The 25,240-nt window shown below is 37.4% G+C and overlaps 1 protein-coding gene across 1 annotated transcript; it reads left to right on the top strand.

Annotated features, from left to right (window-relative positions):
- Positions 1-748: 748 nt before the first annotated feature.
- LOC120528536 (zinc transporter ZIP1-like) lies at positions 749-23,953 on the top strand. Its single transcript, XM_039752719.1, has 4 exons — positions 749-828; positions 14,165-14,417; positions 18,289-18,419; positions 23,148-23,953. Exons 2-4 carry the CDS (start codon positions 14,252-14,254, stop codon positions 23,811-23,813), a joined length of 963 nt encoding a protein of 320 aa, XP_039608653.1. The 5' UTR covers positions 749-828; positions 14,165-14,251; the 3' UTR covers positions 23,814-23,953.
- The last annotated feature ends 1,287 nt before the right edge of the window (positions 23,954-25,240 follow it).

Below are 25,240 nucleotides of genomic sequence, written 5' to 3'. Positions count from 1 at the left end.
TGTAACTGAGACTTCACATTGTAAATTTATATTGCGACCAATTTACCTTATTTGACATGGGATGTGATATAAATATGTGTCTGGCACCCCCCAAGCCTAAATGTCAAACTCCGACCATGTTTTAGTTAGTTCTACGTATAATGTAAAGAACAGTGTGCCACGGGCGTGAATTAGTTAATGATACAGCCTTCTTCCTTCACTGATCGCTTAGGTTAATAAGGACAACTGAAAAATATGAATGAGTGTGCATTGGATTTAACTGGCATCACATCTCAAGCTGGTCCTTCCATGTACAGTACGCCGGTTGCAATGAAGATGGGCTCAGGCCTCGTACTGAAAACGGAGGTCATTAAAAAGTATGCGAATGCGTAATTATCGATGCAATGCTAATGTCAATAAAATACATTTATGGGTTATTCTCTATTTCGTCCAATTAGCCATTATTTTTCTCTATTTGTTTATTTTAAAAATGTAATACCTTCCCTAAGATGTGTAAGAGATTTTAGGGTAAACCCGTGCCTTTTCCAAACACGTCGTTTCGAGAACTGCTCAGGAAGAAAGTAAGTACTGTCGCTGCGGTTAGTGACTGACATGCTCTACTACAATGAACAGGCTACGCCAATTCAGGTGGGCGGGGAAAATAAATTCGTCGCGCCTTCCTTTAGTACAATTGGATAAGTGAACAATCAATATCTGGCGTTTGACCTCTCAGCACGGCTCGTAAAAAAGACGTCATATTACTAAAGCCCGCCTCTCCCGTTAGTTCTGATTGACTGTTTACTTCAAAAGTCGAAGGAAGTCCGCCTGATGGAGTGAGTACCAGTTTAGGTAAGTGTTACGGGTCTTTCAGTTATACTCCACAGGCGTTTTATCTCATTTCTCATCCAATATGCTATAGCTGTGAAAACTACCGACTAAAATATGACAAATGAATTCTGTATTATGAGGTGGAAACAAAGTTAACTGTGGTTTGAAGCGGTATGTAAAAGCACGTTTTTGTAAAGTCCTAAAACAGGTCTGTTTCTTGGATTAAAGTGACATTTCGTGAAATGGAAAGCCGACGTTTTCGCTGAGAAAGTGCTGTAGACCTATCGAAACTCTTCTCGAACATCAAGAAGGAGACATTGTGAAGACTGCCAAAACGCCTTCTTTGACTGGAAGTCACTCCATCTCCGTGCGCAACATTCCGGGAAGCGCCTTGGTTCAGCTGAGCTCAGGACCCCATCCCCCTACCCCCTTCCCTTCCTGGCTTTGACTGCTCTCACTTTAGAACTGCTGAAACTACTGGAAGAATAATTAAGTCAGAATCTAAATGATTGATTTTTATTTAAGGTAAACAAAGTAATCGTTCACGGCAGTTTTTCAGAAAGGTAATAAAGGTTTGAAGATTTGAAAACGTCATAGTCGAGTAACTTCATGAAGGCAAATTTGCCTAAAAGTTATTTTCGTTCTTCCAAACACCTTTGGATAAATCAAATTATTTGTTGTTTAAGGTAACTTGAGAGCCCATAAATGTGTCATCATTTAATAAAGCAATATGTGAAAGAATCCCCAAAATATTACGGCGTTTTTAAAAACAGAGGTTTCGATTAAATTGGCAGGCGTCCTAACCAGACCTTCACCAACAACTACAAGTTTGAAGGTAATCATGACAGTAATTCTGAATCCAAGCCTGTATACATTTCTGTTATTAGCAGATCAGTTTTAAAACACGTTATCGAGTCTGTCTTCATAGATAATTGGTTTATTTTTTTTGTCTTTAAGATTTTGTGTAGAAGATGGGTTTTAAACAAACCTGTCCTATCCTTTCTTGTTTTTTTCATATGTACTCCTAATACACAATCGGCAATTTGCTGTTTTTTTGTAAAAACTAGGCATTGTTTAACTATAATATGTTTTTAAGGGAATAGTTGGCTGTTCCCGAGTAAAAAAGAAAAAAAAAGTAACATGCAAAGCAAACTCAGTCACCTGTGTTAATCTAAAATTTAAGAATTATATATGTAAATGGTCATTAGGTATACTATATATACATGTAAGTATCAGGACAACACTTAACAGTTCCTTTAACGTATAAACACTAGTGATTTTGCTTAATCTAAGTCATTTAAGGGTTGCGTGGCGTCCGGGGCAATAATAAACGTAAAATATTCCTGTTAATTGCAAGAGAACATCTGTTTGGTTTGAACTGTATGTACCTCATATCACTGATTATCAATTTTACTTACATGTAGAAAACATGTATTTTTGGAAGCCCAATTGCCAAATAAAAATGAGCATTCCTAAGGAAGATCCTAACAATATGATGGCATGGCTTTGCAAATATTTTTTATTTTATATAATGACATCTGCCATGCCGTGGACAGTGATACTGCTGAGATGAACTGTGGCCTCTTGCAACATTATATTTAGAATTTGGAGCTTTGGGTAACATGTATAAAAATCATTTTACAGAGGTGTTCACATAGTAGGGCAGCTAAAGCACAGACCGCTTAAGTAATTTGTCAATGGTAAGAAGTATGAAAATGCAACATGGCTGTCTACATTATAGATTTCTGACAGGTAAGACATGGTCCATGAAACATCTCAAAAACAATGTGCCTTTGTTACATTTTGCACACAAATATGCCATATGATGGGTACATTTTAGGCTCAGAGCATGTATATATTCATATATTACTTATGGTTATGAAGAGGGGGCAGTGATTAAATAAAACATATGTCATGGTAAATTGAAAGTGACATACATTAATTTATTGTTTATTTATTGATACATAGTAAGAAGCAAAACTTGTTTTAGTTTTTATTTTTGCTTTTAGGAATAAGTTTGGTGTTTTTTTTTTTTTCTTTTCTACCATTGAACAATACATTAATTTGCCCCAGAAACTTTTGTTAAGTCAAGCTTAATAAATGTGCACTAGAGTAAACCTGAAACAAAACCCTTAACTCTTTTAATAAGGCAAGTCTGAGGCAGTAAATATTAACAAATTATTGACATTCATTCTGCATAAATATGGGTAAAATGCATACCAGGATTGATTTCACAAAAATTAGATTTTTATTTATTTTTTTATGACAAAATGCCAAGCTGTCCTCTTCAAATTTTTCCTTGTTTCTCAGTGCAGCAACCTTTCACCTCCACGTTATGATTCCTTGTAGCTCATTTCATGATTAGTGCACCTGCTGTCATACTTTTGGTAGAGATTTGATTTAAGCACTCAGACTATACATTTCTCTCTCTTTTTTTTTTTTTTTTTGGTGAGGTCACTCAGTATTGTAAGCTATATTTGGCAATCTTGAATAGCTGAACTGTTCGAAATGTTGAAATGGTTAGATGACATCATTATTTGCACTGACATTTTGTCAAAGATTTATTACATGGATTTATGATGGATTAATTATAATTTAAATTTTGTCTGTTGCTCATCCTATTAATCTTTACACAAGGACAGATGGGCCAATTTCCATTGCAGTAGTATTGGTCTGTAGAAATTTCAGTAGTTTTAGGCATTGAATCAAGTGTGCTGGAGCACAATCCACATTTCCACAACCCATGCATGCGTTAAATAAGGATCAAAGCAGACAATCTTATATTCACAAATAAATGTTTTGGGTCATAAATCTCAAGGCACTACTGAATATTTAAGATATTGCAGTAAAGTAATACAATCTGAACATTATACCTTTTTCCCTAGGTAAATAATATCAGTTAATGTAGGTGGTGCCTGCTTTTGCTTAGTGCTGTATTTCTAGACTTAAAATGCTAAACAGTTTTTCACAATTTTTGTGTCACTTTGCCTTTCATGTGTTTTTTAAGTTACTTAATTTGGGGTGGAGTGGTGGCTCTGAGGTAGGGGATCTGCAGTTGTAATCGGAAGGTAAAAAAAAAAAAGTTAAAGTTAGTTTTCCAGTTTTTAGGCAAACTGTCATAATGGCTTAAAGAATGCACGCGCACGCACGCACGCACACACACACACACACATGAATTATTTGCCTTCTGAAGTGCTTACTCCTGCTCTTTTGTAGCAAGAATGTTTTCACAAAAATCAATTTTTGAGTCATCGTCTGCTGCTACCTTTGCTAGACATTTCTCTGTGTTGTCGTCATTAGCGCCTACAAAATACAACCACAACAACATTTATTTATTTAGCACATTTTCATACAAAAAATGTAGCTCAAAGTGCTTTACAAAATGAAGAATAGAAAATTAGAAGACACAATAAAAAATAAACATAAGTCAACATTAATTAACATAGAATAAGTAAGGTCCATGGCCAGGGTGGACAGAAAAACAAAAAAACTCCAAAGGCTGGAGGAAAAAAAATAAAATCTGTAGGGGTTCCAGACCAAGAGACCGCCCAGTCCCCTCTGGGCAATCTACCTAACATAAATCAAACAGTCCTCTTTGTATTTAGGGTTTTCATGGAAGGACCTGATGATGATGGTCACGTAGACTTCTGGCTTTCAGTCCATCAATGTTGGTGCATCATGATGCTTTGAGTAGGTGGTGGTGGCAGGGCGCCACCACAAAGAAACCGGAAAAAGAAACAGAAGAGAGAGTAGGGGTCAGTATGGATTTTGAGCCACTGAATAGTTATTATGATGAATTGAACATACAGAGTATCAATATTAAGTTAAAGTGAAGTTATAAAAAGGCCATGTTAAAGTAATGTGTTTTCAGCAGTGTTTTAAAGTGCTCTACTGTATTAGCCTGGCGAATTCCTATTGGCAGGCTATTCCAGATTTTGGGTGCTTAACAGCAGAAGGCTGCCTCACCACTTCTTTTAAGTTTAGCTTTTGGAATTCTAAGGAGACACTCATTTGAAGATCTAAGGTTACGATTTGGAATATAACGTGTCAGGCATTCCGATATATAAGATGGAGCAGATTATTTAAGGCTTTATAAACCATAAGCAGTATTTTAAAGTCAATCCTGAATGACACAGGCAACCAGTGTAGTGACATCAAAACTGGAGAAATGTGTTCGGATTTTCTTTTCCTAGCTGCATTGTGCACTCCTTGCAAGTGATTTATGTCTTTTTTGGGTAGTCCTGAGAGGAGTGTGTTACAGTAATCTAGTCTACTGAAAACAAAAGCGTGAATTAATTTCTCAGCATCTTTCAATGATATAAGAGGTCTAACTTTTGCTATGTTTCTTAAGTGAAAAATGCTGTCCTAGTGGTCTGATGAATATGCGATTTAAAATTCAGATTACAGTCAACAGTTACCCCTAAGTTTTTTACTTCCGTCTTAACTTTTAATCCTAATGCATCAAGTTTATTTCTGATAACCTCATTGAATCCATTATTGCCAATTACTAAAATTTCAGTTTTCTCTTTATTTAGTTTGAGAAAATTACTATTCATCCATTCAGAAATACCAGTAAGACATTGTGCTAGTGAATCAAGAGAATCTGGGTCATCAGGTGCTATTGATAAGTACAGCTGTGTGTCATCAGCATAGCTGTGGTAGCTCACGTTGTAACCTGAGATAATCTGACCTAACGGAAGCATGTAGATTGAGAATAACAGCGGACCCAGGATAGAGCCTTGTGGAACACCATATCGGATATCATGTGTCTTTGAGTTGATTACCACAACTCACAAAGAATTTTCTCCTGCCAGGTAGGATTCAAACCAATTTAAGACACTGCCAGAGAGACCCACCCATTGACTGAGGTGATTTCTAAGAATATTGTGATCAATGGTGTCAAATGCAGCACTCAGATCTAAGAGGAATGAGAACAGATAAATGGCCTCTGTCTGCATTTACCCAAGTCATTTACTACTTTAACAAGTGCAGTTTCTGTGCTGTGATTTGTTCTGAAGCCTGACTGAAATTTATCAAGAATAGCATGTTTATTGAGGTGGTCATTTAACTGCATAATGACTGCCTTCTCTAGAATTTTACTTAAGAAGGGCAGGTTAGAGATGGGTCTAAAATTTTCAAAGGCAGAGGGGTCAAGATTATTTTTCTTGAGCAGGGGTTTAACTACAGCAGTCTTAAGACAGTCTGGAAGACCCCGTATCTAATGACAATTAACTATGTCCAGAATATTGTCAATTAGCACGCCTGATATTTCTTTGAAAAACCTGGTTGGTATTGGGTCAAGGACGCAGGTGGAGGGTTTCAGTTGAGAGATTATACTATGTAATTCAGGTAAATCTATCCTGGTGAAAGCATTTAATTTGTTTATAATGGAGTACCGGGCTTTGGAGGTTCTGCAGTGTTGGGGAGATATACTATGTTATCTCTAATATCATTAATTTTTGATTGAAAAATACAGCAATGTTCTCACAGGTTTCACTGGAAGTATTCTGGGGCATTCCTTTGTGTTACCTGGGTTTAACAGACGATCAATTGTAGAAAATAAGACTCTGGGATTACTAGCATTGTTATTTATAATATTAGAGAAATAGCAGCCTCTCAAGACGGACTGTGTTATTGTATTCTGTTATTTTAACCTTCAATATCTCATAATGGATAGTTAGTTTAGTTTTCCTCCATTTACGCTCAGCTCTACGACATGTTCTTTTAAATCAGACACTCTTTGGGTCTTCCATGGAATAACAATACTAGAAGATTTTTAACTGTCTTTTCAGGTGCAACTATGTCAACAGCAGTTCTTACTTTAGAATTAAAGTTTTCCACTTTACTATTTACATTATCCTCGCTATTATAGTTGGCACTATAAACGGACTGATTGCTTAGAATGTTTGTAAGTTTTAAAGCTGCTGATGAGTCAAAGAAGCGTTTTTTAACAAAATGCTTCTCATGAGTGTTTTCTATCTTTATTTCTATATTAAATAGTAGAAGGAAATGGTCTGATAGACCAATATCAATGACCTGCTTTATATCAACTTTAAGTCCTTTAGTAATCACTAAGTCTAACGTATGACCTGCTTTATGTGTAGGCTGATTAACGAGCTGTCTCAAATCAAAAGAGTCCAGGAGGTTCATGAATTCTTTACTTTTGGTCACACTGATTGTCGATATGAAAGTTAAAGTCGCCACTATTAAGAGTGTGTCATAGTTTGTAATTAAAATTGACATTAAGTCAGAGAATTCCTCAAGAAAGACGCGTTATATTTAGGAGGTCTATACACGGATAATACTAGAACGTGAGAATCTCCATGAATAACAACGGCGAGATACTCAAAGGACTTAAATTTACCAAAACTAACATCTTTACATTTTAATCGGCTCGAGTAAATGTTTGCCAATCCGCCCCCCTTTTTCCCCTGGCGGTCTGCACGAGTAAAACTGTAATCCGGAGGCGAGATTCGATTAAAACAGCTGCGCCCATGAGTTAAGCCATGTTTCACTTAGTACAATAAAATCAATCTTTCTATCACTAATAAGATCGTTTATAAAAATGTCTTGTTAGTTAAAGCTCTAACATTTAATAGTGCCATATTTAATGTTTCTGAAGGGCAGAGCTGAATTTTATGCGTGTTATTGGTATCGGAACAAAAATTAAGTTATTTTTGTTAACGCCGCTGTGTGTATTTTTATGTAATCTACAATCCGTTTTATAGTTTAATGCATTGTTGATCTGAAGTAGTAATTTCAATTAAATTATTGGTGTTTATGCCGCACTGCCTAGATTTTTTACGTGCATTAAGATTTGTTATTAGATTATTAATGTTGTGCACTTTAACGGAAGACTCTGTTAAGCCATTATGTCCTATCAAAGCAGTAGCATTACGAAGGGGTTAAAGTAGAAGTAGACAGTCAAGATAGACGAATTACCTTAGCGATGTTTTCGGAGAGGACCCGGCCAAATCTATTCGGATGCAGTCCACCCCGTTTGAAGAAGCGCGGCCTTTCCCAAAAAAGATCCCAGTTGTCAATAAACCCAATGTCTTGAGTCTTGCAGAAGCCTCTCAGCCAGTTGTTTAAACCCAGCAGACGACTGTAGTATTCATTGATCGTCTGACGAGAGGTAGTGGACTCGAGATGAAGATTTTTGCGGATGGGGTCCTCTCCTTCGTGTCTTTAACTAGTGCTGCGAAGTCAGCCTTGAGAACCTCCGACTCTCGGTGCCTTATGTCGCTTACGCGGCGTAAAATAATGGATCCAATTGCCCTCTTGTGCGTCTCGTAGAAGGTCGGCGCCCGCCTCATCACATCTCGGACTCGAGCACCGGGAAAACAAGAAACAAAAGATTTTCGATTAGGGCATGTGATATTCAGGTTTCGTACAATCGAATCACCTACCACGATTACATCACCCGGGTTTGAAGGCAGACTAGGGACGCGGAGAGGGTCGAATCGGTTCTGGATTGGGATGCTCGCCTATGCCGATGGAGGTGTTTTAGCCTTGAACCCCCGCCTGCAAAGCTGAAACCCGTCGAGGTCTTCGTCTGCGTTGTCGTTGAGCCTACGAGGCGTGGGGGTGAAGCTTACTTGCCCTTGGAACTGAGCGGCACGAAGTGGGGTTGATGTTGCGTCGACTTCAGTTGTTGAGTGTGGTTTGTCCAGTAGCCGAGCCTTCAAGTCTCTGAGGTACCTTCGTCTGGACAGGAGTTTCTGAATCTGTTTGTCGAGTGCCTGGAGTTCTTCGACGACGACGGCAACGCGATTCATCTCACTGTCGGCCATTGTCTGCTTCTACTTCCGCTTCGTCACCTAGGAAAGAAAGAGAGAAAGTTAGACGCTAGAGCAGACCTCTGCAACTCTAGATACTGTAATGTTGAATGTGATATCAGGCCTCTACATCAGACTTCTAACTTGGTAGCACTTTTCACTTCCAGAGGGTTAGAAATATCACTTAAAAGAATACTTTCAGCCAAATCAGTATTGTTGAGGAAGGAAAAAAATCTTGGGCTAAATGCTATAATAGGTGGCATTGTGGTGCAGTTATTTGCACTGCATCTAGTCTGGTCTAGTCACAGTTTCTTTGCCTTTGTAGGTTTTTATTTAGATATTCCAGTGTTCTGTCACCTTCTTAAGGTGCGAATGTTAGGTTAAAAGAATACTCTATGCAGGTACAGTGGAACCTCGGCTCACGAACGTCTCTGTACACGTACAACTCGGTTCACCACCAAAAAGTTAGCCAAACTTTTGCCTCTGTTCACGACCACACACTCGGTATACGAACAAGCCAGTTTCCCTTTCGGTTTGTGTGCGCCGATGATTTCTGCACGTGTTGCATTGTTCTCGGTCAGACATGCGTGCCTGCCTGCCTGCCTGGGTGTTTTGGGGGGTGCTACAGAGAGAGAGAGAGCCTCTGCGAGCGAGCCAGCTCGTGTAGCTGAGCAGGGAGCCTGGGTGTTTTGTGTCAGTGTTATTCAATGTTTTTACATTAGTTTACTATTACACTGTGCATTCTATGGTATAATTAACTATATTTGTGCTTAATCTTTACATATATTTACATACAGTTCGTACGGTCTGAAAAGGATTAATTGTAACATACAATCCTATGGGGGGAGGGGGGGAATTGCTTCGGTTCCACTGTAATATGTTACTTACCCCAAGTAGTTTGCAGTAATGCTTGAGAGAAATGTTTAACCTCATGTTTTAATGAAAAACGGATGTAACTAATTTCTGATAGAACAAGACCCAATGGTGACCAACAACGAATGATGTCAAAAATGTCCATGTAAAATCTCACATTACTTGTGTTGTATGATCTACATGTCATGTGATCTAGTTGTATGTTAAAAACGTGCAAAACGCATACATTTTTTGTCAAAATATTGCTAACTCTGTAAAGTTAAAATAGTCTACAAACTGGAATCCTCTTCACACAGGATAGTGCTTTCCAACTCAAGACCTCCCTGACCCTCCATTCATTAATCAAGAGTCCTGTCCTCACAATTCAAAAGAGCGATGGGCAAGCCTGACTATTTTAGTATTTTGAGTTGCTCTCTGTAGGAAATTTAATGCCAAGTAGTTATGTTGGTAAATAATATTAAAAACATCCTTCAGCAGTTGCATGTGGTACTTCAATGAGTCTTGCTGGTAGATTGGCCATCCCCATTATAATGCTGTTGTAGATGATTTAGCATTCTTTTATTGATATATTTGTAGCTCCTTTAATCATGAAAGAAATTTTATTCGACAAGACTGACGGATTCTTCCCTTATATACTGTCAGGTATGAGTTTTCGTATTTTTGCTTACTTCCAGTAACACCTGCTTTTGTTGGCTCTGTTTACAACCACATAGAATGTACTTGATACTGATCAACTCGAGACCAGTTTTGTGGTTTTTTGTGTGTGTAAATAAACACGGTAATAAGAGTTTTACCTTTACATTTAGTTTAATTATCAAACATACATGGAAAGTGTTTAACCCCATATGCACTAAGGGGTTTTTGACATTATTGCACCTAAATTACATAAACAAAAATAAATGGCTGCTATTTTACTTGTATAATAAAGGAGCTGCAAATGGGTGTAGAGTACATATTTTATGTTTAAAGACCTTTGTTTACTCCAATATCAACTAAATTAAGTGCAAAAGAATTTTGTAATTTCAAGTTTTTTTTCTACAGAAGACTGGATTACCATACATAACCACAATGTTTTATGATGCACAGTCTTCAAATCCATTTTCTTTTGTGCCTAATTTTGTCAGTTATCATTGTACCAAGTTTAGATGTCCTATCCCATAACACTGCAAAGTTGTACTGTCTGCCACCAGGTGTCCCTCTTTTTGGAAGCATCTAGTCTCTTCTACTTAAACAACTGTGTTGCAATAATATATATTTTTTTATGGGAAAAAAATATACATACATACATACAGTTTATCTCAGTCAGATGAAACAAGTAAAAAATCTTAGCTATGTATGTATAATTATGTACTCGTCAAAACCTTTACTTTCAAAATTGTTTTTCATGCCAATCCTTAAAACAATTTCTGTTTAACCCTACATTTTGTACAATAGATTGGAGTTTTTGTGCGTCAATTCACACATCTCCTACCTTCTGTTGTATTGCCCCAGAGATGTTTGTGTGTTCATGTTATTTTCCTTTTTGTTAACTTTTTTGCATTTCAAATCTGGGATTAATTAAATGCATACATATATTTGAATACCAGCGTCTTCCAGTGCTAGGCAATGGGGGTATGGACAATGCCTTTTCTGGCAGCCCTGGGTGCTAGGCAGGAAACAGTCCTGGACAGGGCACCACACATACACCTAAATCAGTGTTTCTCGGTCCATTTCAAGTTGCAGGTGCCAGTTATGGTGCAGCGAGTCCGTGGCTCTGAAAGAGTGGCAGTTTTTTTAAATAATCCATTTGGCCGTGTCAGTCTCTGTGGGTGCGATTGTGCAGCCGTGGGGAGTTGATGAAGTAATTGGGGCGAGTCACACCTGCACATGAGGGTGCGATCGTTCTCATTTGCTTAATCGGCTTTATTCGATGCATGATTGAGCCGTAAGAGAAGAGGAAAGATGGAAAAGAGAGGGAACGAAAGAGAGGCAGAGAGTGAGAGCAGCATTGGGGGTGAAAAAAGAGTGGACAAGCCAGTTGGCCGAAAGGGTCCCATGTCAGAGCGAGGTGGTTCTGTCCAAGGGATGACGGTGTGTGTGAGAAGGAAGACTGGAGGACAACCAACCCTGAGCAGTCTGGCAAACGCCAACGGAGGCAGCCAAAATGGTGGTGGGTAGCAAGAGGACTGCAGTGGCTGAAGTCTCTCCAGCTGAGCAATTCTTGGGTGATCTGCAGAGACAGGGAGTGAACTGTGTTTGGCTGGTTTTCCCCAATGACTGCTGCAGGTATTTAGTCTCATTTTAGTTTGGTTTTAAACACATGGATTTTTACCTTTTTTATGGATTATTTATTGAAACAGTTTGAATCACCGCACTTTCACTATAGCCACTGTTTTGGTTTTGTCTTTTGTTTGTTTTAATAAAAGCACTGTTGCACTTTTCTACCATCCCCTTGCTCTGAGTGTGATTTGTACCCTTTTGCCAAACTCATACGGTTACATTACCGACCATGTTGGGTTGGAGAGGCACCCAAAAGGGAAGAGGAAGCATGAAGCGGGACCCGCACCATCACAGCAGTCACTGCATGACAAAACACATGAGACTTGTTCACAGTATAATTCTGTAGTACAATATTCAAAATGTGTTACACATCAACCTAACAGTCCAAATGCACTCTTGGCAGAAGCTTAAGCATAAAGATGGGTAAAGATCAGCTGTCGCATATGCAATATATTTCCTGTGTTTTACACACAGCTTTAACATGTAGTACAAGTGACCAGTCATACACCACTGTAGCTCATTGGTAAGGTCAAAAACTCTGCTATCTAATGGTAGCAAGACTTTCATTGTGTGTGATGCATCATAGGTGGGATCTTTGATAAAAGCAGATTCCCTCAACTGTGATGTCTTGATATATATGTGTGACAATTACATATTTTACTAATGAAAGAGAGCAAATAATGCTGAAACTTATGATTTATTTGAAAAAAGATACCCTTGCGAAAGTAGAATACCATTTCTTTTGACTGAGTTGCGAGTTTATTGCAACCTAAACAAAAAACTTTGAAACATGAAAGTGTCCCACCGGGGGTACAGCCCGTACATACTATAGGTGGTTAACTCTGTGTCATTTGTGTGCATTTCATCAGTGTACTGAGCTTTTCTTTTTTTTTTTTTTCTTCAGAAGTTGTGAATAAATTATCGTAAAGAGAATACTTTGCTGTGAAAAGCAGCAGCTTTCATTTTAAGCCAGTACAGTAACAAGTGTGGATTTATCTGCCTAATGAAAATGTATTTTATAAATCTTTTATACTTTGTTTTCTGCTTTAGAAATGTACTGCTTCCTTCTAATTTAACCTGCTTGGTAATGCTAAATATTATTTTACTTGTTTAGACCTTAAAGTCTTTTAAATACAGTATATTTCAAGAATTTGGATTATAATGAAAAACTCAGGCCTCTTTATTTCATGTAACATTCCATGGGATAATTGGTGTCTGTTTAATTTTCACAAACCCTAATGGTGAATATTGATTTGTCAGTTTTCAATGCTAAGCTGTTATGGCATAGAATCCTTCTAGTTCTAAACAGTAGTAGTAATAGTATTGTAACATGTACAGATTACAGTGCAATTCTGACTTTACCAACATGCAACACATCAACACTCTCCAGGGCCATAATAGAAGTGTACAAATATTTACAAATTTGGTTGATTCCTTACATAAACAAATGTAAAGCCTACCACATGTCCAACACCTTTTGTGACCAGCAACAGACACCATCTTTTATAAGGATGACTACTTGCAAGGAAAACTTGTGCTCCAAAACTGAAAATAGCTGCAGATACGGCCACAGACAAACACACATCCTGTTCTGTTTATATTGCCTTCAAGCTTGTGTGGCACTGTACTGATACAGAATCGTTCCATGTGTGCTCACTGGCCTTCTCTTTGAGCAATTCTACATCTTGTTGCCTACCACATGTACAGTTGACACGCAGTTGACTGTGCTGACAGAAGAATCAGTAGGGTTGTAGTTGCAGACCTGCATATCCACACATAGTGACTACTGACAGAATTTACATCATGCAGACTCTTGTAGGTATATGGACATGCAAGTTAGGGCCTTAAGAAGGAAAAATGTTACTGGTCAGTGTTTTCTGAAGAACTAGTTGAATTAATAAACATTGTAGCTATGCACCAGTGTGTATCAGACTATGCCCTGTTAAACACTGACTCCATACAGTGCTTTGAGACATCAACACCAAGCCTCATCATCCAGCAGCTAACAAGATAAAATCCAACAAAAGCTGCCCATTTGCTTTTTCTAGTTTTAGACTATACTGAATCCTCTCCACATTTATAGTCATATTACTTACTCAATTAAAAGGTGTTCAAAAGCCATTAAAACTAAACCAAGCATTGTTTACCTGTATCTGTCACTTCATGGAGCTCTGTCTCTCTCTTCAGTGGCTAAAAACTGGAGTTTTGCATCAAATTACCCAAAAAGATTCACATATCTAGCACATTTGCATATTAACTGTGACATTTAAAATTTTCAATCTGGGGCAACTGCAAATGTAGGACATTCGGTCACTGGAGAAAAGGTCCTGTTTGGTCTACTGTAGAATCCAGTATAATTCATAAAATTTTAGATTATTTGCTTTGTGTTTAATAATTATGAAATGCCTATAATTTGTTGTGTAATATTGATAATTTCTCATTTTTAGGTTTATAATCAACACAAAAATATGCATGGATGAAGAGAAGTAAACAGAGTCTGTTTAACACAGGACTGAATCGTTACAGTGAACACCATGGATTCTGAGAAGGGCTCAGATACAACATTGGAGTCGGTTGAAACAATGACTGGGTTGGAGGTCAAACTGATTTCACTGGTAATACTGCTGCTCGTGACTATGCTATTTGGGTTTGGACCATTCTTCATGATTAGGTTTTCAGGAGTGCTTGGAATTGCACCAGGTGAGTTTTATTCTGTATTAAATGTTTGTACCTTGCTTAGAGTGCACATCAGATTCCTGATAATTCAGAGCCATACACTTAACTGCCGAGTCTCTTGCTGGTGTAATGTTTTTGGCTGTTTCTTCCACTAGATTTAAACTAAGGATTAATAAAGTTAAAATTAACAGAACAATAACATCCTGTAGATTATCTACTGATTAAGTACATTTTTCTTAATTTTAATTTGCTCATTTAATTTTTAATTTATTTTGTATCTAATTCAGTACCTTATTTAACAGTGTTACTTCCATTAGCTCTACTGTATGTTGGTACATGTTTATTTCATGTACATATTTACTTTATTTCAAACACTTATTTCCTTTACTGTAATATTAAAAATTAGCAGTAGTTGCCATGTCTTGTATCTGACACATTGCAGAAGATTTCAACTTCTCCATTAGCCATCTCAGAATTATGTAAGCTGCACTAATTTTTGCAGCTTCCTACATCCCTCTTAATTCTTTTTGAATGTACTAGCTCTCAACGGGGATATATTTTTGTTTCCTCCCCACTTTGTGTAAATATTGTAACAACAGGTTCTAATCAAATTGCCAAAAGCACTTCCATTTCTCTGCGGTGGGTTGGCACCCTGCCCAGTATTGGTTCCTGCCTTGTGCCCTGTGTTGGCTGGGATTGGCTCCAGCAGACCCCCGTGACCCTGTATTCGGATTCAGCGGGTTAGAAAATGGATGGATGGATGGACTTCCATTTCTTTAAATAACATTCCTCTCTTCAAATCAACTGTTGGCATAATACACAAGCAGTTAATCAGGAGAATTCATAATGCAACTAGACCTGGCATTTCTTCAGCTGTTACCTTTGAATTGCCCTGCACTGAGAATGATAATAAAATGCTCTGTTTCCTTGTAACTTAATTCCTGGTGAGTTATTTTTAACATCTTGATTATTGGCTTAGGGTGGCACAGTGACTCAGTGGTAGCACTAATGCCTTACAACAAGCAGACCGGGGTTCACGTCCTGGGTGCTTCCTTGCATGGTTTTTGCATGTTCTCCAAGTGTCTACAATTGGTTTCTTCCTGGTGCCCTAGTTACCTCCTACAGTCTAAAAAGGTTTGCAGGTTTTGTGAATTGACCATGTTAAGTTAGCCCTAGTCACAGTGTGTGTGTGTGTGTGTGTGTATATATGTGCGTTCATTCACGTGCGCGCATGTGTGTCAATGTGTGTTCACACTGTGATGAACTAGCATCCTGCAAAAAATTTGTTCCTGTCTCGCACTCTCCAGTTTCCACATGACCCTGCCCTGGATCAGAGGGCAGATGTATGAAAATGGACGATTGAATGGATGGATTGTTGGCTTAATAGAAGTTTTTTTAAATACATTATCTCACTTGTAAAGACCAGACCAGGTACCTTGTGCCTGCTGTGATATGTCAGTTCATTGCCTTTTTGTTCTCTGATCGTTGAAAGTAAAACCTGCTAAGCACATATGTATTATTTTTGTATATCTCACTTAAGTATCTACCCTGGTTTCAGGCACATCACCATGCTCAAATGCCAACTTAATATCTGGCAAACTGAACGTATATACCCCACGTCTGATCAATGACTTTCAGCATAAAACTTCAAATTTAAACAAAGCTGATCTCGTCCTCCATCCACTCTCTCATTTATTGTTAAGTTGAGTAAAAGAGATTAAAAGCATGTTTCTTTTAACAGGTAACAGTTTGCACATTTCTGTATGTTGCATTTTTCAGTTGTCTGCTTTTAAGTTTTTGTTCAACTTTTAACTTTATTCTTACTAAACATATATTCTATCTATCTATCATAAACATATTCACCTGTTGAATGGTTCGATAATGTTGGTGTTAACTCACATTTATTTAGTATTATCTATTTTTCTGAATACTTGTGCCTTTCCCTTTAGGGGTTCAGACTGACCACACCATTGAACATCTATGACACTGCAATCTTTATATGCCTTTTTTTATTCTTTAATAGCCTGTTAAAAAATATTTACAACTTATTGAAGCATCTATCAATTCAGTCCTTTCATCCATCATAAACAAAAAGCATTGCTCATCTTGCAGTGTGCTAAGGGCCTCATAGTCCACATATTTCTGACCCGCTCGCAAATATAAAAGCTTTGGCCCTTTTTAAACCTTTGCACATAAAAAGCATTAAAGCAAACCCTTGAACTTCACATATGTTAGTTCACATTAAAGAAGATACTACAGTTTAAGCAGAGGAAGGCCTTAAAGAAGCAAAGGAATTCTTTGTTACATAACAGGGGATTTAAGCCATTAATTTGCTCTCCCCGAATTGGTAGAAGAAATTTGGGCCTGCCTATAGATAGTCATACTGCCTTTGGCCTGGCAGGCTCTGTGCCACTGCCTTTCACAAGTACCTGTTATTCACCTCATAATTCTTATTCTTTGTGCAATTGACGTTTACCATGCTAGAGCCATGCACCAGTGAGGAGTTTAATGTGTTTCTACTCCTGTTAGTGTGAAATAAATCAGGATTTCTTGGGGGCTAGATTTATAAAACTTGCATATGCACAAAAAGAGGAGCAAAATGTGTGTATGCAGCTTTTCAGGCCAGTGTTTACTATTTTTAAGACAAGAATATTTATTAAATATTTATGGCAGCTCTGACCCATTGAAACTGGGAAATGGTGACACCCTTGATCAAGCAAGAAGTTGAAGCTAAACCAGCTAAATGATGAGTCATGTTTTTAATAATTCATATCACCATGCTGTTTTCATTTGCGTTGATGTGACAAAAATATTAAATCTCAAAAATGATGAATATGATGTATAGATGATGTATTTTAGTTCCCCTTTAAGAAAGCTTTTGTTTTTTCCCCTCCGTTTTCATAGGCTACCATTTGTTTGGAACTGGCCAACGGGTCAGAAATAAATCTGGCAAGCTTCACTCGCTAAATTTGCTATGCTGGAAGTCTTTAGCTACCCAACAAGATGATGACATACAGTTTTCGTATGGTGTGAGCGCACATACATAAAACATGACTTGTGTTTGCCAACATAAAAAGGCAATTTGTAGCAGTGTTCAGCTTTCCCAACATCATCAGAGTAATTGGTTGTACTCCTATTGCAATAAGGGCACCTAGCGAGAATCAAGCTGCTTTTGTTAACAGTAAGCAGTTTCATTCCAATGTGATATGTTATCTGCGATGCCAAGATGAGACTGACAATTGCATAAAAAGTCATCTCCATTTGCAGATCAAAATCAAAAAACGTAAATGTGCTTTTTCCTACTCCCAGTGCACACATACATACTGCTGATGACTGAAGCTCATGATATTTGCAGTAGCAAATGATTGTTGGATTTCAATGATTGTGTTTTCTGGAGACACTCTAACAAAGGTTGTTTGTGTGCCTCTCACATTAATAGATGTGCCATGTGGGAGACTGTTTTACCAGCCAATGAATGTCTACAGCTTCATGATTGCATATGTACAAGGTTGATGTACGCATACTTTCATGCTCAAATATACATTAAGCTTTATAAATGAGACCTGAGATGTTTTTCCATTCCTCTAGAACCCTTTCTCAGCATTTTTTAGCGTTACACAAGTCTGTGTTCTTGTGTTTTGCATGTTGATGTGGAGCATCGTTGAATCATTGGTGTTCCATGTTCTAGCAATGAAAATGTATGAGATTTGAGTTCATATATAGTAATATTTTACTAGCAGATTACCTGTGTGTTTCCTCTTAGCTGAGCCTTTTATAAGCAACTTGAAACCTTTATTTATTTTTTTTTTAATTGGCTTAATTGTTAAAAAAAAAATTTTCCTTGGTGTCATATTTTCTGTCTTCTCTGTTTTTGTAATTTTGTGTTTTCATCCAGGTACTTGCCGAAGAAATATGAGCCTGGTGAGCTGCTTTGCAGGTGGAGTGTTCCTTGCTACATGTCTTTTGGACTTGGTGCCCGATTACCTGGCTGGAATCACAGAAACATTTAACAATCTTCAAGTCACTGTAAGCAGTTCTATATTTTCAATTAATTTAGAAAAGTTATGAAATTCTAAAGGTTTAAGGCATTAAAATGTTGTGGTTTACCCTTAAATCAGCTGAAATTGTTCAGTCTTGCATTAAAGCTGATTTCTAATTATTGCATCAGTTGAGCTGATTGGGGACCACTTGTATTTTACCTCTGCAGTGTATATTTGAATATATATTATGTATAATATTAAAATGAATATTTTCATATGACAATTGGAGCACTTTTTAAATTAAATTAGTGTCACCAGATTTCCCCACCTTCAAGTCTGTTAGGTAGAGTAACTGCCCAAGTGGTATTTTCAGATCTGCCCCACTTATCGTCACGTGCCACTGTTGGAAAAAATGCATTGTACCTGCACAAAAAAAAATCAGTTTAAATGAAGGGATTGCTAGTGTAATTATTGTTTCCCTTTTCTCTAAAAAGTTGTAAATGCTTCCATGAAGATCCACAAATAGTTTAAAGACCATACTAAATAAAATTAATTTTATAGAGCATATTGGGTCATGTGTCCAAACTAAGCCAACTGAGATTTCTCATTCAATTTATTTGCATGTCTTTTGCATGTAAATGGAACCTTATTCAAACAATACACAGAGACCCCTGCAACCAGGAATCAAGGGTTCAGGTGCTATGAGGTACCAGTACTACCCGTGGTATCTGGTAGTAAAACATTTCCATCCATCCATTTGAATTGAGTATGCTTTGTACATTGCAGGATTGTGTAATATCAAAGCCTTGAATTTAAAAATCTTTAGTAGCTATAAAAAGAATTAGAATAATCTTCTCTAAACATACAAAAAATGCTTAAACAGGAGGCTGCTAGGTTATTTTTATTTTTTTAATATAAATACTACTCCCATTCACATTGTACAGGTTTCATCCTGATCCCTTACAGAGTCAACTTTCAGTCCTTTCGACACATTTTCTCCTGCTCCTGCCCTACATGCTAAAAGTACTGTTCCACTCTCTCTTCAGTGCACTTTTAAAACTGAGATACCTGGCTTGGAGCTACTGTGCGATAGAGCCTTAATCATGCATCACAAAAGCAGGCAGCATCTGATTTCCTTATCAGAAATGAAAAATGTCACTTGAATGGCTCCAAATCAATATTTTAAGAGCTTTTTTGAGGCTTTTAATACTTGTGTTACCTGCTTCTGCCAACACACAGCATTGCACCAATCTAGGCATAGCTACCATTGTGACAGGAGCGTTTTCTGCTGTCTACTTCCAAGTTGCCTTCTTTTTAGGTACCCCTGATCTGAGGAGTTGCCCAAATGCAGCGACTTAAGTCCCCGTTATTACATTTGGTATAGTAACAGATTTCTTTAAAGAATCAAAATTATTTTCGTCCAATATTAAAATTCTGCCCTTTGCTGCCAAATTTTAAGTTGGGTCCTGTTAGAATGAACGAACTACTTTGAAAGAAAGAGACATTCTAATTGCATTATAACAATGTGGTGTCTTCAGTAGTAGCAAAATTGGTTGGGAACCTTTGAACACTGGTACAAATTAATTATATGTTACAGTTATATTTAGTTCCAACTATATTATATCATCAGAACAGAAGTAACACATTTTAACTTTGTTTTAGGAAAAAAATCATGTTCTATGCAGTATAAGCCAAGTACAGAAGGGTTTATGCATGTAGGTAATATTTCATATACTTATTTTCAGTCACAAAGAAAGTTGTATTAAATTTTTTCAGTTAATTACTAAAATAAGCCAAACACCCATTCAGCACATTTGTCTCTTTCTGGCTATCAATAAAATGAAAAGATAAATGTTTGCAGATAAATACCTCCCAGTCCCTTAAACCTTTTTTGTAGTGTACAACATGTATATTGTAAGTATGTTGTATGTGTTGCATACTCCTTGACTGTGTGATTGGGCCATATAATGGACCAGGTACATGTGCTCCTTGCCTTATATCCAGTGCTGCTGGAATAATTACAATGCAGGTATGTTTACTTCATTGCGATAAGTATTGCATTATGTTACTCTGCACTTTTTAAAAGTAATCGGACTGCTGAAGACACGTTACTTTTTACGTGTTATCCTACTGTTCTCAAAATTGCGTTTCTGAGCTTAGCACTGCACATTTTCCTCAGCAGTATAAATTAAAAGATTTCTTAATTATTGAGACTGATTATTTCATCCAGGAAAATAATAATCTGTCCACTAAATAAGTTTTGAGAGTCAAAGGTTCAAGCGATCTCTTCTACCCATAGCCGCCAAAATTCTATGCAAAGCAAATAACGCTTAAAAGTTATACGTACTGTACATGTAGGTTGACAAAGGTCCAACTAACATGCACAAACTACAATATCCTTTAATTTGTGAAGAAATCTACCTCTGTTAGTCAGGTTTCGCAGAGGCCAATAACCCTGTTTCTCTTTCTGCCATTGTTGTCAGTTGCTGGTAAATTGTGAAACGTTTTCTTGTACTTGTGGCTTTACCATCAACCTTCTATCTCAGCAGTTTTATGAAATCGTATGTTTTGCCACATATTTTCCAAAAAACAACATTTTAGATTATTCAGTAATCTGTTTTTAGCAACTGGCAGCTTAGTAGTTATAAGTTGTCCCTACAAACTTTTTTTCCTCCTTTCTAAAGTAAAAATCCTGGTGTGCCTGCTTTATTTGCATATGTGGGCTTGGGTAATTAAGTTTAACATACAGTACACAGGCCTGGGTAAATGCACATTTTTAACACTAGAATTACCAAAGCTTACAAAAAACCTTGTAAATCCAGCCCACTTTAAATCTGCTCGCACCTCTCCGTTAGCATCTTTTGTCTTGTAAATGTATCGATAATCCCAAGCAACAAGCAGCATACTATCCCTCCCACTGCTGCAGAAACAGCAAAAGACTTCTACCAGCTCAAGCCTTGTTTATCAGGGAGTCGGGTACCTAGAGCTGTATAGGCTAAAAAATATATTGTTATTTGGAACACATGCATTTCATGTGTGTTCCATGTCTACAAAGATCTATGTAAGTGTAGGATGACAGGAAATGCAAGAAATGTTGAACATGTACCTAAAAGACAAACTTTTCATGTTTTAGTACTTACTAACGACAACATTTTGACATGAAGTATATAATCTGTGAACACTGAAGTCCAAATATCAAATAAACACTTTCACAAAAGGTACAAATATAGCAGAACAAATGCACTTTTATTCAAAACTATAAACGAAGGAAAAGCAATCGGATTAGTGTGGCTTTTTATCTTGACTTCTTTGGTAGTACAGCTGTAAGAACTGCTGACTCATATTCAAAAGGTCGCGGGTTCAAGCCTTCAAGTGTCTCAAAATAAACGTTTTGAGTAGTGAGCTGCTCTTTTTTTTTACTATTATACAATAAAAACATACATTTGATTTGAGTCTGTAACAGACGCTGTAAATGTATGGTACTTGTAAAGGTTAGCTTTTTTTTTTTTTTTTATTCAGTTTTATTCTCTCAGTCGCATTCACTCTTGCCCCGCTCTGACATTGCTGTTTTTAAATAAATATAACAGAGGTGAACTCCGATTGGAGAAAGAGAACAGAAGCCCTCCCCGCAAGAAACGCACATTCACATATACTGTAAGAACAACGTAGCTGCAGCAGGCTTAAAGGTGAAAGATGGCACAGTTTGGATGCAGGACGAGGTCCGGCGTCACCCTGCCAGTCAGTCTGCCCCACACCTGTCCTTCAACGAAACAGCACGGCTTACAGAGCTCGCCAACATATCGTGCAAAGCCCTGTTTTTGATTGTTTTGTGATTGTCTTTACATAAGAAACATTTATATGTTATATAAAAGCCAGATCGAATGTTATTTACCTTGATTTATTTACTTCCTACAGCGTAAAGTCAGAAGTCGACTACAGAGCTTCCTCTGTTTCATCGACAAGGGCATGCTCACAAATTACACGTGTAATGCCACGAAAAATGCGTGCTGGCACTTCATTATGCAAGCAATGGTACACAAATGCAGTCAGTCTTCTTTTTTGGGCACATACACCATCCAGAATTACATTAGAGTTAAGAGTTGCTCGCATACTGAAGAGTCTTCACACATTATACACTTCGTGTCAAAAATTTTGTCGTTAGTACTAAAACATGGAAAAAGTTTGACTTTTAGGTATGTGTTCAACATTTCTGTCATCCTACACTTACACAGATGTTTGTAGACATGGAACACACATGAAATGCATGTGTTCCAAATAATATATTTTTTCGCCTGTACAGCTCTAGGTACCTGACTCCCTGATAAACAAGGCTTGAGCTGGGAGAGGTTTTTGTACTTTCTGCGGCGTTGGGAGGATAGGATAGCAGGCTGCTTGGGATTATCGACACATTTACATGGCAAAAGAATGGAGACGTGCAAGCGGATTTAAGGTGGTCCAGATTTACAAGTTTTTTCATAAGCATTGGTAATTCTAGTGTTAAAAAGAGTTGCTGTATGTTGTAGAATCCTAAGTTAACAAATATTCTGGAAACTGTTTATAATACTTCATTTTGTGGATATTCAAAGAATTTTAGGGGTCATATGAAATAATTTGTCCCTTGCTTGTTGCTTAGTAATCATTATTTTAAAAAAATGGCCATTATGTAATTTTATTTAAATATGTTTATGCATATGCCTATTAATTAAACTTTAGTGGTTTACACATGGCATAATGAAATGATAGTAACGCAGTTATTTTGCTTATTTTTTTTTAGCTTGTGTTCCCTCTGCCTGAGTTCATCATGACGATGGGTTTCTTCTTAGTGCTAATTATGGAACAAGTAGTGTTGGCCTACAAAGACCAGTCCCTTGGTTCCATAGATGAGAGGCGTAATCTGCTTGTAGCATCAAACATTCAGTCTGGTAACTCGCATGAAGCTGAAAGGGACAGGGATGAAGGTGTTCATCTTCATGTAGATTTCAATTCCCATTCAGCAATACGCACTTTTATCCTTGTGTTTTCATTATCTCTACACTCCATCTTTGAAGGTCTTGCAGTTGGACTTCAGAAGCAGACCGACAAAGTTCTTGAAATCTGTTTGGCGCTGCTTATTCACAAATGTATCATAGCTTTCAGTTTGACCTTCAAGTTGGTGCAAAACCACCTGCGACGTGGTGTTGTGGTAATGTGCATTCTGCTGTTTTCTGTTATGTCACCTCTGGGGATTGGTTTGGGTATCTTGCTGACAGAGAATACCAGTAGCGTGCATCAGCTTTCCCACTGTGTCCTCGAGGGCATTGCTACTGGAACGTTCATATATATCACCTTCATGGAAATACTGCCACATGAACTTGCATCTTCTGAACTGCGCATCCCAAAGTTGGCCATGTTACTTCTAGGCTTCACTGTCGTCACAGGAGTCCTTTTCATAAGGTTTTAAAAAGAGATGCCTCTTACAGTGCACAACAATAAGGGAATCCCTAATCTCATGTCATCTGTACTAAAGTGTAAATGAGAATTTGTATTGTTGGGTAAAGGAGCTTCTTATAAATTCAGCAGTCGGAAGTGTTAAAAAAAAAATGAACAAGCAAAACTGCCAGTCCTAGCCGTTAAATTAATGTTGTTTAATTAGGTGGTACAGTATGCTCCTGCTCCAATCGTAGGTAGTTAGAAATTCCTACTGGTACATATCATATTGTATTTATCTGATTTTTTTTTTTTTTTTTAATTTATGTTTAAATGGCTATTTTATGGTCATTTGCAGCTCTGTGTCTTCCCTGCTTTACTCTTAGCTATGAGGGGTGATTAAAAAGTTTTTTATCCTGACCTATTAAGAGAAACCCTAGTAAAACCAAACAAGTTTTATTTTTCTACATAATTCCCAAGCAACAGTAATGCACTTCTTACATTCACTAAGCTTTTCTGTACCACTTAAATACAGATAATGTTATGTCTTCCTTGTGCTACTACTTTTCTGTAGCTGACTTCCTCATAACACAGTGAAGGTGGCTTGTCAGATTGGTGAAACGTGGGTAGTCACACAGGGCCGGGTCTGGAAAATGTGGTGAGCCTGGCATCTCTTTCACTCCACAGGTGAACTTGGCACCCTTTGCAACTTGTGCAGTTGGGGGTGGGGCAAAGATATGGGAGGGTGGGCTGCTTGATCAGCAGCTTTTGTTACAGTTTATGCCCAACTGAATATTGCAAATATCTAAACAAATCTGCACGATACTGATCAGTTATGTAGGTCTTCTGAGAGATGTAATCAAGGTGGACAATATCCTTAATATCATAAAAAAATGTACCCATTACGGAATTTATATCTGTGGCGTATGAAGTGGACAGATCCTGAAACACATTGCATTGTTGGGAATGAATCTGCAAAGGCTTATTTTTCTCTAGCATTAGAAATTCATTGGTGGCACATTAATTGATATTCTGCATTTTCATCACGTATTTCATAACTTGTAATTTACAGTGTTTAGTACACACAAGCTATTCCTGTGGCCATATACGTAATCAGCACTGTAAATTATCCCTTTCAGGCTCTGACTGAAACTTTTTGATCACTCCTCGTATTTGCTGATAACCATACACCTTTTTTTGTTCATTTTCAGCTGCAAAGTATGGTAACAGTTCTTTACATTTAGACAAAAATCTGTAAACACTGATCTGAATTAGACACCGATGCATTAAAATGTGTAACTTAAATGAGTGTCTGCCTAAATTTCATAAAGAAATGAAACCAAGATTTCATTCAGAGAGTTGTTGCAGACTTCTAATTAAATGCTATGTGCTGTGAATAGTCGGTAATCAGACCCAGTTAAGACATTATTTGAAAGGTAAACAGTTAGCCACTTTGGGCTG

Source organism: Polypterus senegalus, chromosome 1, assembly GCF_016835505.1.
Source record: "Polypterus senegalus isolate Bchr_013 chromosome 1, ASM1683550v1, whole genome shotgun sequence".
Taxonomy (NCBI): domain Eukaryota; kingdom Metazoa; phylum Chordata; class Cladistia; order Polypteriformes; family Polypteridae; genus Polypterus; species Polypterus senegalus.
The sequence above is the reverse complement of the archived record's forward strand: the minus strand, read 5'-3'. Positions and strand labels throughout refer to the sequence as shown.

Coding starts and splice junctions, on each gene's coding strand:
- LOC120528536 (XM_039752719.1), top strand. CDS start 14,252: ATGGATTCTGAGAAGGGCTCAGATACAACATTGGAGTCGGTTGAAACA. Junction 14,418..18,288: donor AGTGCTTGGAATTGCACCAG/GTGAGTTTTATT, acceptor GTTTTCATCCAG/GTACTTGCCGAAGAAATATG. Junction 18,420..23,147: donor TTAACAATCTTCAAGTCACT/GTAAGCAGTTCT, acceptor ATTTTTTTTTAG/CTTGTGTTCCCTCTGCCTGA.